This window comes from Brachionichthys hirsutus, chromosome 23 (assembly GCF_040956055.1).
Source record: "Brachionichthys hirsutus isolate HB-005 chromosome 23, CSIRO-AGI_Bhir_v1, whole genome shotgun sequence".
NCBI classification, from domain to species: Eukaryota; Metazoa; Chordata; class Actinopteri; order Lophiiformes; family Brachionichthyidae; genus Brachionichthys; species Brachionichthys hirsutus.
In genome coordinates this window covers 1,779,734-1,798,752 of record NC_090919.1, presented here as the reverse complement: position 1 = coordinate 1,798,752, position 19,019 = coordinate 1,779,734, and the positions used below count along the sequence as shown (strand labels likewise).

Genomic DNA, 19,019 nt, shown 5'->3' with positions numbered 1-19,019 from the left:
ACTGAATTATTTTAACTTTTACTTCCCCTGCTGCTTTTAAATAATAACAAACTTCTACGATGTACATTTTTGTACTTGTTTTATTTTATATGTGCAGTTTTATTTTGGTCCACGGAGACGAGAGGCTCCCGAATAAATGCGAAGGTAAAAGAAGACACGAGCTAACCTGTTGTGATGCTAGTTTTGTAGTTCTTTAAAGCGACACTGTGTTTCTGGGGGTTTACGTGTCCTGTGGGTTGTCTGCCAAAATGTCTCAGACGTTTAAACAGATTAAATGTGTATTTATTGCGTGTTTCCTGTCTGTCAGTGTGTAAGTTTTTATCGGTCGAGCTGCAGGATGCTTTGGAGAGAACCGGACGCTCCAAAGAAGTACTGGAGGTTGGAGAAGTGCTGGACACGGGCAAGAGAAGAAGAAAGATTAAATACAACACCTCGTGAGTTACTTCTGGGTGTTCTTACTTTAGTACTTGGGTTAGATACCCTGAGATTTAAAGTAAGGGCTGTTTTTAAAGGGAGTCTCCCCGCATCACTGTGGGTGCGTTTGTTTTATTCACAGAGAAACCCGACTCACTGAGGCGATGGACGATATTTGTGAACGCATCCTGCAGTACAGCGTCCACGCAGAGAGGCCTGGCAGCCTCCGCTACGCCAAGGTGAAGCTAAGCGCAGTCATTTGTCCTCTTGAACGTCGCCTCGCGCTGCAAACTGACGGCTGACCCCCGGTGGGGGGGGCTTCTGCATCGCAGGGCGCCAGTCAGACCATGACGACTCTGAAGAACCTGGTTCACAAAGGCGTGAAGGTCGACCTGGGTCTGCCGTACGAGATGTGGGACGAGCCCTCCGTGGAGGTGGCGGACATGAAGAAACAGGTAGGAGGACGCCCCCCCCCGCCCCGCCCCGCCCCGCCCCGCCGCAGGTCGTGTTGTTAAACCGACGCATCGTTGAAGTGGCGTTTCTTTCCTTTCAGTGCGAGACCATGCTGGAGCGCTACGAGGACGTCGTCGAGGACTGGTACTTCCGTCATCAGGACCAGAGGCTGGAGTCCTTCCTCTGTCAGAGCCACGTCCTGGAGGCGTCAGAGCAAGGTGGGGACGACTGGGGACGACCGGGGACGACCGGGGACGCCGTGTCGTCTTTGTTTCGCTGGTTTTCAGGTTCAGGTCGGCTCGGAGAGGAGAGATTAGCCATGAGCTAGCATCGAGTTCGTGGTTTGGTTGCTGCAGGAAATGATCACAATTATTCGTCTTCAGTAGATTAAAACATCTTAAGGAGCCCGAACTCCAGAGAGAGCTTGAAATGAAACCTGGGGGGGGGGTAATTTAAGAGTCTAGTTTAATAAAAGTGTCTGAGGAAGTTCACCCGCTCCCAGGAACCCGATAAAACGTCTCTTCTCTAAAGCTGCGTGGCTTACACCTCCTCTCGCGTCTGTTCTTTCACTCCCTTCCTTTAGACTGCATGAACGAGGTGTGGAAAGGAGACGTGGGGAACAAAGGAGGCGCAGAGGAGGCTGAACGTAACGGAAAAGAAGAGGAGGGATCACATGAGGAAGAGGGAAACCTGCGTGATGCTGGGGAGCTATGAGGGGAAACCAAAGACTGCAAAAATGGACCCTTTCCCGACATCTGGGGCAGACTTTTAGAATTCAGATGCTTTATAACCTTCAAAGGCTACTTTTGGATGGAGATATTCCTGACGTTTTCGGTCGTGTGCTAAAGTCGTGCCTTGTGTTAATGTGGATAAATCCACAAGGGGGCGGCGGCGAGTCAAATATGTGGAGACGCAGGAAGTTGTCGTGGCGAGAATATAACCAGCAGAGGTGATCTGTGATGGCGTTAGAAATACGACGCAGCGTGTTGACGGATTCTCTTTCTTTCAAAATACTTTTTTTTCCGTATCTTACTTGAATCCTGGTTTTACTGCCCCCCAGTGGGTTCCAGCGGTACTTCCGTCATGTGTTTTTATTTACATATTATAGAACCATTGGAACAAATTCTACACAACTCTTTAAAATAATTCAGCAGACAAAAATGTTAGCACTAAAGGCTAATGAAGACTAAATCTAAACACACCTGTCAGTGTTGCACTATTTTTTATTGCACTACATGAATTTTATTTACTCCAATAGTGCAATAACAAAAAATTATGAATGTTCAGTGACTTCGTAATATATTTCAGTTTAGTTTAGTTTGTTTTAATCCTCCTTTTAGGTGTAAGTTTTTATTGTTTGGCTCCAACACAGTTTGAATTCTTATTCATTTCATCTTTGCGAGACATAAACAGTCGGATCCGACTCTTAGGAAACCAGAATGCGGCTGGAATCCCTGGATGTCCAGCTCGCTGCCGGCTGCTTGTCATGTACCTGTTGCTGTTTGCGGCTAACAGATTATTATATAATCATAAGAACAAGACAAATCACTCTGGATTTTTTTTTTTTTTTAAACTACAATCTTCTGTCGTAACCATTGATCTGTAAAACCCGCGGGTCAAGTTGCACTTTATCGGTGAGGTTTCCTCCCCGACACACCGGTTTGATCTTCGGCATCTGTCAACACTCAGCGATAACGTGACCTGGAAAAAAAACAAGAGCATTTGGATTCTCAACATCCAGGATTCATTTTCTACTTTGCTTCCTATTCCAGCCGCATTTAGGAGCCAAAACGTGACATATATCTCCTGCATTTAAAACAAACAGGAAATGCTTTGTCCTGGTTTTTGAGGACGAGCTGTGTTGATATATAATTATTTACAAAAAGTTGCGTATGCTTAACTGTTAATGGATCCAGTGTCTTGCAGTGACCTTTTCTAAACCTTTTATTTGGGAAAAGAATTATGCATACAAAGAGGCACAAACATACAAAATTATATTCAATTAGTTTTGCCGTCTTTTACTTTCTAAAAACTGACATTTAGATCCAGAGTAAGATCTAAAACATCTTTGTTAGCTACTTCAAGCCTCCTTGGAACTTCAGTGAGTTTTTTAATCTTCTCAAGCTTTGTTAATAAAATGAAAAATTGTGTGCTATTGCTCTGTAATCCTTTCCTTAACTGTTAGTTGCACGGATGCTAGCTCATCGTATACAACGGTGTCATCAGCATAATTGTATTCCTACCTATAGTTCCTCCTAAGGGAGCCTAAACCTGATCCCTGAGGTACTCCGGTTGTTTTCAAATTCATTTATTTACTTCTGAAATTCAGTTTAGGATTACTAATTTGTCATTAATTAATTAAATGTAGACAATTGTTTTGTTTACATTCTAGTTCTGGCATCCTTCTGTTTCTTAAATACCATATACGAATCTTTCATGGATTTATTTTCTTCATGGCTGCAACTCTTCATCAGTTTCCACCTTCTCCTTAAGCTTATTTCCCTTTGCAGAGCTAGCAATTGAAGCACGGCTAATCCATCAAACGGATGCCTTGTGTTGTGAAATCTGCCCTGATTCTGTCAGTGTGGTTCAATGTTGACTTTAATAATTACCCCTACAGTTTTTTTTTTAAAATTAGAATCTGTCTCTTTCAGCGCACACTCAGCTGCAGGGTGCAAACGTTGGCAGCGCCCAGCCGCCTGTCGGAGATCACCTGGAGTGTTTAGTTAAGCAGTTCATTATTTGGAAGGATGATCTCTGATCGCTTATTGTTGCCGTTACTTACATCATTCATTAAGCGGTAATAGTTTCATTGCCCCGAAATCTCGTGTTCCTTTGAGGTTCTGTTCGCAGGGTGTGTTATTGACACACAAGCAAGCTATTTTACCTCCTCAATTGACTTTATTTCGATTGTCCCGCATCCAAGGACAGCATTTCTTGGAACTTCTGTAAGGGCTGCATGCACACACACACACACACACACACACAAAGCACACCTGGGGAAGCATTCCTCGAGGGAAGTCATCAATCAGTTTTATGGCTTTCCCTGGGAAACTTCTCTCTCCTCCAATCAAGCCTCCCTCCGGCCCGCCACTTCCACCCCTCGGTCTCGATCCTCTTTCTTATATTTCCATCTGTATCAATTTTGGGTCACATCTGAGAACAATCCACTCAGACAATTAAAGCTCAGCCATTTTCTCCCCTTCCACAGAGGAGTAATTGGAGCTAACCGGGGGAGTGTGATCTTTTTTCCTGGACGATGCGAGATAAGACTTGCTCCGTTCCCCTCGCTTTCACCCACCGGCTGCTTAAACCCTGAAGGTGGAGGAAATACACGCCGCAAAAAACAAAATGTCCTTAAACGGCCGTGAAAGGTTTCAAAGGAAATTCTAAGACTGCCGTGAAGCTGGAAAGCTGCCACGGAGGGTGAGAAAATGGATCAACCTGTTCCAGTGAGTTTCCCCCTCGAGCGTGTCGACATAGGTATGGTTGATTTAGTGTTTTCTCCAGCTTCAGTAACGACAAACGCTGAAAAGAGGTGTATTTTCAGGTACGTGAAAACACTCGCTTGCCAAAGAAGAGATTGTGTTACCTGGGGTGGAGGAAGATTTTTGTCTTCCTGCACTTTCAGGCCTTCAATCCTTTTATTCAAGGACGTGAGATTTTATCTGCATTGTTTTTTTTTTAGATTTGTTACTGTCAAAGATTTGTGCCTCTGTTTATACCAATAAAATGATTGAATACAAAACATTTTCTGTGGAGAAAAACATTTTAGAAGGTTAATTACAGGCATTATTATAACAAATTATAGAAATTGCTCACATTCTCTTGATTTATTTTTTAGCATGAATAAAAAGCGGAGGCGATGTAATGTCTTATTTCTAAGTGTGACTGCATTTTAGGCTCATTTTACAAATTATTTGACGGTGAAATAAAATAATGTAGAAGAAAAATGTATTTCAGGAAAATTCTTATATCTCATTTGTTTATGTCTAACTTATAATAATGTCAGACGTGAAAACACGGAGGTGAGAAGTTTCTCATTTTCCGGACTAGAAGTCTGAAACAGCCTGAAGTCATAATAAAATAAACTGAAGACAGATAAATTAAATTTACTTCTCTATCGATGACAAATTCAAAACAAGTCGACGCAGGACGATTATTGCATCATTCAGTCATTCAGCGCAGGAAACCCATCAAAGGACTTCCATACGATAAGATCTGAAGGTTGATATCGGAGTTAAGTAGCGTTTATTATCCGTTAAATCACCAAATATAAATAAACAGTCTCGCAGGGTGTATTTTATGTGTGTGTTTTGTCACATGCGCCGGTTTGGCGGCGGTGCGCGCGGTGCGCGCGGTGCGTCAGGAGGAACGAGACGCGGGAGCGCTTGGCTCACCTCAGCTGTGTGTCAAAGACGCACCTCCCACCTGATCCCCGTTAATTTACCGCCCCCCCCCCCTGCCTCACTCATCTCCCAGTGCCCGGTGTGTTGCCCCCTCTCGGTAGCTTCTGCTCCCCCGCCGACGCTGCAGGAGCTGCGTGTCCGGACGCTTGCTGCGCTCCTCGTAGGGAGAAGGAGAATCACCGAGACGCACATGGTGAGCGCGGACGATTTGTTTCTTTCCTCTGTCAGAATGTTATCACTCCGGACTTTTTTTGGGGTGTTTGGGGGGGGGGGGGGGAAGGAAGTTTCTTCTTTGTTATAGTCGCGCGTAAAGAAATCGTGATCTTGTGTTTTTGGCGCAACAATGGAGAGAAAGGATCAGGCGCCAATGCGCAAAGCGCTTAAAGTTGTCTCAAAGTTGCGCCGGGCTTGGGTTCATGAGCGCGTCGTGTTTTCTGGTTTGGAGTATTTATTAATTTTCTAACGGGCTGCTGTCATTTCCGGCGTCGCTGCTCAACTAAAGTGAAAATGCAGCCGCAGGCGCGTCTTTTTTAAATTCTCATCTGATAATAAATATAAATGTTTACATCCAAATAATTTGGTATTTACATTTACTGCCACTCCTTATCGTGTATTTAACTTTAATCTGCTATATATCTATATATATATAATTAAAACTAGTTTGACCATTTTAACTTGTAATTTCAAGAAAACTCTTTATTTTAAGTCACGCAAATTGTTCCTGCGTGTTTCCTGGAACGGCCTCGTCGTTATTAAAACCGAACATCTCGCATTTTAGTTTCCTGCTGCAGCCAATATAAAACACAACAGCAACTGGAAACCAAACACAATTGTGTAAATAGTTGAGAACAAAGAAGACTATAATTATCAAGATTTATTGAATTCCTTGATTTTTATTTATGAAACCGCGACCGCATGAAATAAAGTTCATTAACTGCCCTCATTTCTGGCAGACAAGTGCAACTGAATGGAAGCAGGCCTCTCCCGGCCGTCCTGTTAACTCCTGCCAGACTAAATATGATGAACATTAGTGTTTAATGAAGCGAGGCGACCCCCCCCCCCCCCCCCCCCAGTTAAATGAAACATGGTCATCCTGCTGGGACTGTGGGCTGTTTTCATTTTTTAGTTCTGACTGTGGGTTCATTTAATTCTCTAAAATAAACCATATTTGCTATAAGAGGGCGTCCCCTGCATTTTTAAGCCTTACAGTTTGGGGGTAGGGGGGGGGGGGGGGGGTCTGTTGTTTATGACTAAAACTAGCTGTAGTTGATATCTTTCTTTATAATCTCATTACCAGTTGTACTAGAAACGGGCCAACAAAAATCTCCGGGTGGGTTTTATTTGTTTTTGTGCCGGCGTGTTTTTGTGTTTTGGTTTTACCGCCCACTCGTCTTTATTAATCTCCTGCGTGGATTCGATCGACACGCACGCAATCACCATTACATGCCTCGGTCTTGCTTCCATCGTGCCCGGGGTTTTCTTTGGCGTGTTTGCAGTATGGAATCACAATGATTTCATTCCCATCTGTGTTTTTCTTTTTCTTCTTTTCTTCCTATAATATCAACATGTGAAGCTGGAGCTGCTTGCCAGTTTGTATGAGGCTGTAAAGCGGGGGGGGGAAATGACAGGGAACTTTCACAAATCAAGCCGGTGATGTGTTTAATTATTTAGAAATAAAATAAGGGGTCTCTTACTCAGTGGGTTTCCAGTTTGTTGGAGGCGATGGAGGCCGTCAGAGATACAAGCAGGGGATAATCCGCTTTGTGCTGTCTGCTGCATTCGCCTCCTGGGACGCCCCACTAAAATTAGATTATTATACCTCAAACAGAACTCCTGGAATCTGCTCCACGTGGAATTAGCAACACACACACACACACACATGGGCTCCGGCCGTGCAGGCAGGAATGCTTGTTGGAGAACACGGAGCATGCACGTAGAGCCCTGTGTTGTATTTCTGACTCCAACTGCAGGACAATTGCAAATTAACAAAGGTGTCAGTGTTACACGCACCAACAGGTGCTTCAGATCGGCTTCGAGAGCTCGTGTTAATGATGGCATTTATTTAAAGAGCAGAGAAGCTTGAGAAAAAAAAGAGTTTGTGCAAAAACCACAATTCAGTCTTTGGACATTTATCAGCAAGTAGCGCAGCATTTATTTGGATTTATTTGCCTCGGGCTGCTGCCCATGACGAGGAATGTTAAAACGTGTGAGACAGGCCAGCTCTATAGCTCATCTGCTCACCAGAACGGCTCCAGAGCCAAACGGGGGCCCTCAGCGCGAACAGGCCGAGGAGACTCAACAGGTAGCCGGGGAGAATTCCACGCAGGCATTTGTGTGACTTATCGGTGTTCATTTAAAGTCCTCGTTTCCTGCTCGATCACAAAGAAATCAGCAGAATTAAGTATGCAGGTCATTACACCGGATCAGGATGTCAGTTCAGCGTCATTTTTAGATTGTCAGCGTTCAAACGAAGACGAGTACGAGACCTAGAAGTAGAGGTTACCCAAAATATAGTAGTTACAAAAGACAACAAACGCTAACGTACAAATAAAGATCTTATAGTTCTTGTTTTTGGCACAATGGAGTCAAATTTTCCCTCAGAAAACAATGTATTTTTTTAAATAAAATATTTGCCTCTAATTTGCAAAGATTCCACTTTTGACATTTTTGTGACCAAGAGGCCAAACAAAATCGTTCAACGTTGTAATCGCGTATATCGGGATTGAAAGGCACGACCTTCCAAGCGGAGGTCAATGTATCTGCAGAACGTTCCCGTGACTTCCAGGCTTCTTAGAGGAAGTACGAAGGTGCGGCGGATCGGGACCTCCGTGCTGTAAACGTGCCTCCAGGTTGTCAGCAAGCCGAGCTGCTTCTAAAGATCACCCGCCGGAGATGCGGAGCTCATCTTACCACGATTTGGCTGTATAAGCTTTTTTTTTTTGAAAAGCACGGATTGCTGCCAAGATATTTCAAGATCTTCTCTTTGAAGTTCACTCTTTGAAGAAATTGAGGCGGATTTTGTATTTTCAGGGTGGGGGGTGGGGGGGTTGTCCAGGTCATTTTAACCTCATCATGTGCTTCACCGGGGTTACGGTGGCGGTGCCAGATGGATGATCTGGTTTGGAAGAGGAGAGTCTGGATTTGGCCAAGAGGGGCACATTAAAAACCTCTGGGGGGGGGCTCTCTCTCTCTCACATGAGCATCCATTCATCACAGTGCTTGTAATGCGCCGATGTTTAATTAGTCATGTAATGTGACAAAGACAAGACCAAGTGCATGTCATGGGAATGTTAAACAAAGAAGCCCTTCCTCTTTTAGCCTTGTGGGTTTCACTCATCTCTTCCCTGAACCCCCCCCCCTTTACCGGCCTTACACTCTTTCGTCATTCCAGAATAAATTCTTCCACCACTTCCCTCAGACTTCTGATAACCTTTGACCTTCTCACACACCCTTCGAACGGACTCCTCTTGAAACGAGAGACCCAATTAATCACCCGATCAAGCTGTAGGTTCTGGGTTTTATCAAGGCGTTCAAGGTTTCCCGTGGGACGTGTCTCAACACCAACCGAGGCATTCAGAACCCCGGGAATGTGGCTCGGTGGCACCGGGGTCACGGCACCGGGGGTCACGGCCGCACCGCTCCCCGCTGGAGCGTTCCCCGGAGCAACGGTGGAAAACACGGCCGTCCAATATGTCTGATCTTAGCTTTTGTTCCCAACCAGGTTCGTCTTTGCTTTTGGAGTTCAGACGCAGCTGAGAGTGTCTTTACCCCCCCCCCCCCCCCTCCGAAGCTGTGTGGTCCCCGAGGGAAGCCTCATATTTCGGTCGTTGGCTAATTGAGCGGGATGACGAGGCCGGGGAGGCTCTCATCCCGCTCTCTCCTACGGGTTCGGTTTATGCTGCCCTGCTGACTCTGCTGTCAGTGTCTCTCACGCTTTGTTAGGGCATCATCAATCTGGCAGCAGTTTGGAAGAGTCCCAGAGCAGAACGAAGGGGGGGGGGGGGCAGCTGACAGACGGACAGGAGAGCAAAGGGAAAGGTGTGTTTGAAATTGGAATGAAGGCGGTTTGTTTCATTGTCGAGAGAATGACAACGAGAAGAAAGTAAAAGTGTCGCGCTTGAGAGGCGAAGTGCTTTTTGTCGAGTGCAGGTTAAAAAACAATAAATCGCTGGATCCACAAGGAGGTACGGGCGTCGTTCGCTTCGCCTACGTGCCGGGATTAACGGTCTGGCATCAGTTCTTGACGGACGACGAAGTTACGCCGATCGCCCGTTGTAACGGGCGGGAAGGGATTTGTTCGCGCTGCAGTCGAACGCAGAAGCATCCGTGTAGGGGGGCTCAGAGCCAACACACATTTAGATCCATAAATCAGATCCTACCATCTTGAGGACTAATCCCCCCCCCCCCCTTGTCTTTTTTCTGCTTCATAACACTCTGCTCATGCTCAGGCACGTCATTTGACTTGCAGCACTGACCGGCGGTAAAGAGATTTGAAAAGGAGAGCAATAAACGTGATGGATGCGATCCAGCTCGGGGGCTCAGCCCCCCCCCCCAGCTGTCGGACATGTTTTCTGTCATTTCCAGACAGACCCACTTTGGGTGCGTGGCCCTTCTTCACACATACTCGTCCAGTCTTTACGGGGGGGGGGGGGTTGAAGGGGATTTTAAGATGGATGCATTCCCAAAAAGTGACTGTCCAGGTCACGGGTCCAAACCGGTGGCCGACACTTCTGCGAAGATTGGAGACGACGTTTTTCCGGGATGAGATCTTTGCTGGCACAGACTGAAACCCAACGAGGAGCCGTTGAAGCGATGCGGCGAGCTGGCATCGTGTGTTTCCAATAAAGGCGCAGGTGGTCTCTCTTGGATTTCCGTCTTTGGCTTCAGACGCAAGTCATGTGCAAGTTATTATCGAACTGCCATGTTTTTCTTTCAGAAATAATCTCTTTTTTTTTTCTTCCTCCACAGGCTGGATGACATGACGTTCCTACCCTCTTCCCCTCCCCTCCCCCCATCTCTGTTCCCCATTTCCCTTATGCTCCTCCTTTCCCTCCCTCCATCCCTCGTCTCTTCTTCCCATTCCCATGCTCCGTTGAGCTGGACTTCGCCCCATGACCCCTGCTATCACCTCGACGGCCGACCGCGACACTGCTTGTCCGAGTTCATCAACGCCGCCTACGGCGTCGCAGTCAATGCTAGCCACTCGCTGAAAGCGCCCGACTACGACCTCAACGTCTTCACCTTGACTGACCTTCACAACCCCCACAATCTCACCTGCTGGACGGCCCGGAGAGGTTCTGACGCCGGAGAATGGGTCCTCACGCTGCCTCTGGGCCGCCGTTTTGAAGTCACTTACATAAGTTTGCAGTTTTGCCAGCAAGGGGAGCCATCAGACCCCATTTCCATCTCCGTGCTCAAATCGATGGACTACGGGCGCACTTGGAGACCGATGCAACACTACTCCAACGACTGCATCGGGCACTTCGGTCTGCCCTCCCAGACGGTGGCCCGGACAAGGCACCAAGAGACAGAGCCCCTCTGTTCAGACCCTCGGCCCCTGCAAAAGCAGAGGGGCGGAATGGTGTTGGCCTTCTCCACCCTGGACGGCCGGCCGTCGTCTTCTGATTTTGACCACAGCCACACCCTCCAGGACTGGGTGACGGCCACGGACATTCGCGTGGTCTTCCACCAAGTGTCTAAAGAAGCCAGCGTGGGCAAAGTAGACAAGAAAGAAGAAGAAGAAGCGCAATGGCATGATGGCGCAGAGGTTGACCGAGGGACTGGGCTTGTGAAATCCGGAGATTCCGAAATGAGACCAGGCTACAAGGGACACACTGGAGATCAGGTCCTGAAATTAAAAACGGATAATATACTGGCATTTTTTGACACGGAGACAAAAACCTCAGAGAAGATGGGAAGGAACAAAGAGAAACATGGAAGGAAGAATCATTACAAAGGGTCAAGTCAAGATGAAGACGGACATAATGTGACCAGCGAGGAAGGGGGGGTTATCTTCAGCGTGGATTTACTCGCCTCGTCAAAGAAAGGCGGTAAAAGCAGAGGGCACGGCCGCAAGAAGGAAAGCAACCATTGGCTGCCTTGCCCCGCTGGAGGCTGCAATTGGACGGTCGAGGGGCAGAGTAGGAGCAAGAAGGGTCGGGAAATGAGGAAGAGGCGGAATAATAATCCCAACGCCAAGCAAAGGTCCAGGAATCTGCAGGCGGCCCCGCCTACTCCCGCCAACTCGCCTTTGGCCCTCTCAGACCTGCAAGTCGGCGGGAGGTGCAAATGCAACGGACATGCTTCCAGTTGTCGCCGTGACGACACCGGCCGGGCGGTGTGCGTGTGCGAGCATCACACAGCCGGGCCGGACTGCGATGTGTGCGAGGATTTCTACTGCGACAGGCCGTGGCACCGAGCGACGCCCACGCACCCGAACCCCTGCGTCGGTGAGTCGCGCGCCAATCTGCCGTTGCCGTCAAACTCGTCGTTGGAACTCTTTAGCAACCAAACCGAAGCTTCAGTCGGATGAGACGGTGAAATCGGGTCGTCCTCGCCGTCTTTCAGGTTCCAATCACGTCAGATCCTGCGATGGCGTTCATTATAACTGTTATACCTTTCAGCCTGCGAATGCAACGGACACTCCGGCAAGTGCCGCTTCAGCATGGAGGTGTTCCAGCAGTCGGGCCGACGCAGCGGCGGCGTCTGCCAGAAGTGTCGCCACAACACGGCCGGACGCCACTGCCAGTACTGCCAGAACGGCTACGCCCGCGACCACAGCAAGCCGCTGAACCACCGCAAGCCCTGCCAGCGTCAGTCCCTGCATGTGTGTTGTACTGTGGGCCGATGGATACGCTTTGGTTTGTGCGTGCGAGGCGGAGTTTTGTGTCTGCTTGTCTGAATGCATCTGTCTGTCGCGACCCCTGACCTTTGACCGGTCCGAAGTGACTGTGGAACTTCGGTATGTTCACGCGGAAGCTCGACCACAGGTCTAATGTGTCCAAAGTTAATGAGCTCTCTTTGGACAAAAGAGCTAAGTCATGTCCCCTACAGCGTATCGCACACCTTTAGTTTACTGATTGATTGATTGATTGATTTATTGGTTGGAAGAGTGATGGACAGTTTATCAGGAGGGATGTTGTCAAGGGAGATTAAACCTGTCCATTGTCCTCTCTGTCCTTCACCTACTTTGGGGGTGTGGTTTAGCCAAAATATATCTTTAAAGTTTCTCCTCGTTGTTCCAATTTGACGAGACGTCTTATATCTCCAAAGTCGGAGGGGCGGGGGGGGGCACCGGTATGACGCCTTCTAGCGGCAAGTAGCTATCAGTCGTAAAGCTAGAAACGGGCTAACGTGTATTTTAGCAGCCAGTTGTTCAGTACCTGTTTGGTAACTTGTCGTCACATTAACTCTCTCATCCTTTCATTGACGTACCCAGCGTGCCAGTGCCATCCTCTGGGAGCAGTGGGCGGTTGGTGCAACCAGACGTCAGGCCAATGTCTTTGTCGGGAAGGTGTGACCGGCCTCAGGTGTAACCGCTGCGCCCCGGGCTACAAGCAGGGCAGGTCTTCGGTCCGTCCCTGCATACGTAAGTCGACTGGCCTGCATTGACGTTGATTGTTTCGACACGGAGCCTTTGAAGAGGTTCTGAAAGGAGTTAACGGTTTTGTTGCCAGTCGTGTCAAAGTCACCTCTTTCATTTCTCCTTCGACTTGATTAGCTTGTGAACCCTCCTGATCAAGTTCTCTAAGCCTTTTATCAAGCACCGGGCTCAGCGTAAAAAGGGGCCGCTGCTGTTCGGACTAATTTAGCCTTATCTCACGGCGCGTCTCCTTTTCATCGTCCCCGGAGACGGTGTCCATAGCAGCATTAGCGTGAGCTCGCCACGGCGGCGAAGCCTCGTCTCCGGCTGATCTGGGGATCCGCAGATCAAGTGAATTGCTGCTCCTCAAATCTCTTTGCCTGTCCAGAGCCTTAACGTCGGGCCGTGAGCGCTAATCCACGTGCGCGTCCACGGCTAATTGCCGACAACCGCAGAGACACTGGCGCTGGGTAAGCCCCAATCAGGCGACACGGGGGGAGCCAAGCAGCGGCGAGCTTCACACCTGTTGTGCAGCTCAAAACGAACCCGACGTCGGACTCGGACTCGTAACTCTTGCAGTGAAAGGAGTCAGTGAAAGAAAACCTTGTTTGTTTTTACTGCCTGAGCGTTTCAGGCTATGTTTAGCATGTCTTACACGAATCGCTACGTCCGCCTCGTCTTACCAAACAGACAGAAAAGAACGACGTGGCCTTCGCACCGATCGCCTCATCGGTCCTGACGTTAAATTAATCTGTTGTTGGCTTCCGCTAAGCTAATTTATCTCGGCTAAAAGTGGGAGCGCAGTAGCAAATGAAAGTCAGCTGATGCTTTAGCTAACAATTAAGGTTTATTATTATTATTATTATTATTATTAAACAATTATCTTGTTGGACAAAAAAAATAATACTTGGATTTGTTGGTGGATATTGCATTTATTTTTGGATTCTAACCATAATTCAGAGGCTGATGACAGAAATTACTTTTTAGAACAGAATCGTCATCTTGTCAATCTGTTTTTTTGATCAGATAGTTCTTGGTTTAAAGTTTTTATATGATATTCAGTTATCTTCTCTTAAAAGAAGAAGAAAAGCCAGAAACTAAGGTGTCATAATGGAACCAAATATAAAATCAACCTCATTTACCTCCTATAGATGTCACATTCAAACACTTTAAATGTGTGTGTCAGGGGGGGGGGGGGGGGCAAGTCAGCTGGGGGGGGAGGGTGTTGGGTGTCGTTGGCCCAGTTTCACCAGAGGACAGGACATCGCCGGAAGGACTGAGTGTGAACCTGCCGAGATATGGCAGCGCTGTCGTGTGCACACACTTTTACAAGCGGTCTGGATAATGTACGTTCCTTTTCCCTCTGCGAGTTCACGGCCACGCATGCAAACTTTATTAGACTCTGTTTTATATTTAAAATAAAACCATACAAGACGTGATTGTTCGACCTTATTAAACTACCAAAGTAAAGTTTTGTGTCTCTGCGTGTCAGAGTGTTTCTGACTCGTAAAAAAAGGACACACACACACACACACACACACACACACAACCTCACACCGCACGGAGGTATAGGTGCAACTGTCTGAAACTGCGTTTGCTTGCAGGAATTCAGGAGGCCGCTCCGACCCCGGCGTTCCAGCCTCAGTACGGCATCGGTGAGTGGATCCGTAGACGGGAATAATGCTGCTTTATCAATAAATACATCTGGTAAAAAAAAAAAAAATGGTGGTGACGGAGGCCATTATTTAGCCTCCATCACCAGAGGAAGTGACGTCACTTCCTTTGCTTGAAGAGAGTTTACATGTTTGCCAACAGAGGGGTTGTGTACTTTACAAGTATGAACCAGCTGAACAGCTCCTCCTAGTGGCGGCTGGGGGGAACGGCAGTTGAGGTCATCTGTTAGTCAGGGGATACTGTGGTGACAAATATAAGCAGCCATATTGTAATTAGGGGGGGAAAGACATGTGCTGAAATGCTCGGTCCAACACGATGATCCTCGTGTGATCCCTTCTCCCTCTCCGTCTCTCTTTCTCTCCTAGCGGAGGAGTGTGTCTCGTACTGTCAGCCTTCTCAGGTCAAAGTCAGGATGAACTTGGAGACGTATTGTCTCAAGGACTACGGTTGGTGGGCGTGGATTTTTAAACATTTATTATGAAAGATCAGGGGAAATAAAATACGTCACTGAAAAAGTGATTGAATATATTATTCTGGTGTCTTTCAGTGCTGAAGGTCCAGGTCAAAGGGATGGAACGCTCGGGTCCCTGGTGGCAGTTCTCCGTCTCGGTCCAAACCGTCTTCCGGACAGGATCCACCTCCCACGTCCGCAGGGGCCCCCACTCCCTCTGGGTCCCCGACCGTGACCTCAGCTGTGGTTGTCCCGCTCTGAATGTGGGACGGACCTTCCTTCTGATTGGTGCAGAGGAGGGGGAGCGGGATTGGGGCCCCGAGGAGAGTCGGCTGGTGGCGGACCGCTCCACTCTGGCCCTCCAGTGGCGGGAACACTGGAGCCCTAAACTGAGGGGCTTCCGGGGGCAGGACAAGAAGGGCAGATGCCCAAGTACGTCCCCCAGAGACCTCCAGCACCGCCGAGAGGAGACAAAGTCCCAGTCTGGGTACATCCCGCCTCACCTACTGACGGAGAGAGACGCTGAAACCTCAGAGGTGCAGCACGCCCACTCCCACACAGACAGCCCTTTTTCAGCCACGCCCATTCCCACCCCCACGCTACTCAAAGTCCTGGATGAAAAATAAAAACTGACAGGAAATATAAAATATATTTTTTTCCTCCACCTCTTTGGTCTGGAGAACAATAAAAAGAGGAAAGTGTTTTTTACGGCTTTTCCTGAAGGCTTCACTTTGCTTCTCCAGGCTGGAGAAATAACACGCGCACACACACACACACACACACATGCACCTGAAATGTGATGTTCAAGTGCTTGTATAAAAATGTGAAGAAAGTTTTAAGTTCTGAGTCTCATTAGATTTTTCTGCAGTAAAATCCCAGATAATTAAAACAAAAGTAAAAATCTCTTTTGCAATTGTGAAATATTAGTTCTATGACTTTTAATATTTTCTACTAAGAAGGATTTTCAAAATTAAAGTCTGACTAAACTCTGACTAAAATGCTATGCAGTATTTTTGTCTTAAAGATATTTAAGGTTTTGTTTGAGTCATATTAATGGACAGGAACACACACACACACACACACACACATTAATTTAAAGCCTAAAATAAAAATAATAACATTTAGAATTTAAGACAAGGAATGTGCAGATTTACTGAAATCAGAAAATATGTAAAGATCCTGCCTCACATTCACCACACAATAAAAGTGAACCTGGAAATTTTAGTTTTCAAATTTTCAAGATCCGTACAAAATTTTAGCTTTCCTATTTTTAACATTTAAATGAAATTGTACATTAAGATTATAAATTAAATATCTATTTTTATAACTTGTAATATTTTAATATATTTTACTGTATTTGTCCACAATTTACTTTTATTTTTTTATTCAAATATCCTTTCAGCAGTAAAACCCTGCATATCAGATATTATTTGTGGAAATTGAGCCTCATTATCCGGCTCACTCGGAGACCAAACGATCCTCAGCCTCATTTTCCAATCCTTTAGGAATCCTGTGATCCGGTGGGAACCCAGATATGGATCTAAAAAGCGGCAGTCCAACCAAAGTCATGACTTCTGTTTCCATTTGGGAGCTGTGGCGTCATAGTGCAAGAGAAGTGTGTGTGTGTGTGTGTGTGGAGGGGGATGGTATCAGCACAGATGGGCGTGCTCCTATTTGTTGAACAGACATATTGTTTTGGTTGCGGTCGTGTCCGTGATTGGCTGCACGGCTGTTTTTGCAGCTTGTGAATGAAAATAAGAAGAGAAAAATAGATTTGCTGACTGATTGGAGGTTAACCGAGGGAGTGCGCCTCCTCCTTTTCTTTCATGAGGCCCAAACAATAGTTTCTCTGGGGGGGAACATGATCCACAGAGATGACACGGAATGATTCTGTTAATTAATTCTGTTTCCTCTATAAATCTAAATTTAATAGTGACATCATGAAATCCAACATGGTCGCATTTCACTGGTCAGTGTTGATTTAATTCAATTTGAAAATTTCAAACCAAAGAAAAAACAGTTTGTGGTGTTCATTAGGCATTAGAATTCTTAAAAATGCAGCGAAGAAGAATAAATGCAAATTGAAAAATTTACTTTATAAATTCCTATTTTTTTTTATTTGTACCTGATTCTATGCATCTTGTTTGTTTCTTTGTGTACACAGAAGACAAAAATCCATCTACTCCATCCATCCAATGTTTATTGATCCACTTTTATACTGTGAAAATCTGGTAGAACAAATTCTTCTGGATCCTGTGTGTTTGAACATGACATCGGCGTTGTTTTTTTTCCAACAATGTCAAGGAACCCGAAACGCTGCACCTCGGGAGGATTCATTGCGATGGAGGTTTTTCAGAGGAAGCAAAACGCCAAAGTTGTTTCACCAGCGATGACAAAGCAGCCATAACATCTTACCCTGCGCTTCAGTGTGTGTGTGTGTGTGTGTGTGTGTGTGTGTGTGTGTGTGTGTGTGTGTGTATTCAAAGCACCTGCTGCCTTGCTTGCAGGAAGCACCTGTCAGTGGTCATCTCCGGGGTGCAGCCCTGTCGACATGAGGGTTTGATCCTAAAACCACACACACACACACACACACACACACACACACACACACACACCAACAGATGACTAACGCTTGCTTTAAACCCACAAAACTCCTGCCTGGGGCACCGTGGACGAGTGTGTGTGTGTGTGGGGGGGGGGTTCTTCTTCTGTGGTAGTTTGTGCATGGGCTTGCAGCTTCATGTTTACAAGGTGCAGAAGGTGCCCTTTTATGAGAGAGGCCCCGCCCACGCTGCAGCCGGAGCCAAAGTTCAACTAGAAGTCTCGAAAACACACTCGCCCTTGTGTTTTCACGCCCAACACACACACAACACACCGAGTTGTTCTTTCACACCCAAGACTTCGACTCTGGGTTTTACACACACTCACACACACTCACACACGCACACACTCACACACACACCAACAGATGACTAACGCTTGCTTTAAACCCACAAAACTCCTTCCTGGGGCACCGTGGACGAGTGTGTGTGTGGGGGGGGGGGGGGTTCTTCTTCTGTGGTAGTTTGTGCATGGGCTTGCAGCTTCATGTTTACAAGGTGCAGAAGGTGCCCTTTTATGAGAGGAGGCCCCGCCCACGCTGCAGCCGGAGCCAAAGTTCAACTAGAAGTCTCGAAAACACACTCGCCCTTGTGTTTTCACACATAACACAACACACCGAGTTGTTCTTTCACACCCAAGACTTCGACTCTGGGTTTTACACACACACACACACGCACACACTCACACACACACACACACTGGGCTTCTGTTAACCTGAGAGGCGGAGGGTCAATCTCTGTGATCCAGCCTGCATGCCTTCCACGCAGACATGCCGCAGACGCAGCAACCCGACTCCCGGCCAGATTAGGACTAATCAAGCATGGCACAGCTCCGGGCAGCAACGCCACCACACACGCACACACGCACGCGCACACACACGTAATGCAGCAGCATTCATTTTTTGCTTCTCTACTTTTCCTAATCGTTTTTTAAATGTAATTTAACTTTACCTTATTTTGCTTTTCCAATGAGACACAATATTTCATTTCATTTTTACCCGTTGCGACTGAAAGTGTTCACAAACGGGTTACGTGCAGAATATTTTATCATAATTTATAAAGACAGTAAAATTATCCTGATCATTTAATTCAAATCATTTAACGATTGTCTTAATTTTGCAGGATGCACCTGATCCCAAACCGGACTTTTCTAGTTTCTTATGTGGTTACTTTCCAAAACAAGATTTTGCCGACACAGTACATGAGCGAAGAATTTCCCCATAAATCACGTGCGCTTTGCGGACAGTTGGTTAAAAACACGGAGCGTTCCCACCAGGTGTGGGACCCCGCTCGCCTGGTTCTGTCTTCAGTCACACAAACGTCTGGGACGTCTCGGGCCCGCCGCGGCTTTGTAGTCTGGACCCGGTTCTGTCTTTGTAGTCGTCGGACGGGACTTTATTTTGGCAGCCACCGCGTTAGAGGGGACCGCTGATTTA

General features: G+C 46.9%; 2 protein-coding genes and 1 long non-coding RNA gene across 4 annotated transcripts; 2 read left to right on the top strand and 1 right to left on the bottom strand.

Annotated features, from left to right (window-relative positions):
* The first annotated feature begins 59 nt into the window (after positions 1–59).
* cnpy4 (canopy FGF signaling regulator 4) lies at positions 60–1,581 on the top strand. The gene is made up of 6 exons (XM_068755963.1): positions 60–144; positions 308–434; positions 557–653; positions 747–869; positions 968–1,085; positions 1,451–1,581. Exons 1-6 carry the CDS (start codon positions 60–62, stop codon positions 1,579–1,581), a joined length of 681 nt encoding a protein of 226 aa, XP_068612064.1.
* A 500-nt stretch (positions 1,582–2,081) lies between these two features.
* On the bottom strand, positions 2,082–12,794 carry LOC137911386 (uncharacterized). 2 transcript variants are annotated; one of them, XR_011106108.1, is made up of 6 exons: positions 12,659–12,794; positions 6,971–7,075; positions 6,724–6,877; positions 4,312–4,395; positions 3,864–4,182; positions 2,082–2,568 (listed from the first exon to the last, which is right to left on the bottom strand). It is a non-coding gene; the product is annotated as an uncharacterized lncRNA (long non-coding RNA). The 2 variants fall into 2 exon arrangements; XR_011106109.1 differs by lacking the exons at positions 3,864–4,182; positions 4,312–4,395 and having other exon boundaries at positions 2,090–2,568.
* ntn5 (netrin 5) lies at positions 5,351–17,047 on the top strand. Its single transcript, XM_068755749.1, has 7 exons — positions 5,351–5,469; positions 10,245–11,725; positions 11,900–12,088; positions 12,715–12,864; positions 14,463–14,513; positions 14,898–14,978; positions 15,080–17,047. The coding sequence occupies exons 2-7, from the start codon at positions 10,255–10,257 to the stop codon at positions 15,607–15,609; spliced, it is 2,472 nt and encodes an 823-aa protein (XP_068611850.1). The 5' UTR covers positions 5,351–5,469; positions 10,245–10,254; the 3' UTR covers positions 15,610–17,047.
* The last annotated feature ends 1,972 nt before the right edge of the window (positions 17,048–19,019 follow it).

Coding starts and splice junctions, on each gene's coding strand:
- cnpy4 (XM_068755963.1), top strand. CDS start 60: ATGTACATTTTTGTACTTGTTTTATTTTATATGTGCAGTTTTATTTTG. Junction 145..307: donor GCTCCCGAATAAATGCGAAG/GTAAAAGAAGAC, acceptor CCTGTCTGTCAG/TGTGTAAGTTTTTATCGGTC. Junction 870..967: donor TGGCGGACATGAAGAAACAG/GTAGGAGGACGC, acceptor CTTTCCTTTCAG/TGCGAGACCATGCTGGAGCG.
- ntn5 (XM_068755749.1), top strand. CDS start 10,255: ATGACGTTCCTACCCTCTTCCCCTCCCCTCCCCCCATCTCTGTTCCCC. Junction 12,089..12,714: donor CCACCGCAAGCCCTGCCAGC/GTCAGTCCCTGC, acceptor TGACGTACCCAG/CGTGCCAGTGCCATCCTCTG. Junction 12,865..14,462: donor TTCGGTCCGTCCCTGCATAC/GTAAGTCGACTG, acceptor GTTTGCTTGCAG/GAATTCAGGAGGCCGCTCCG.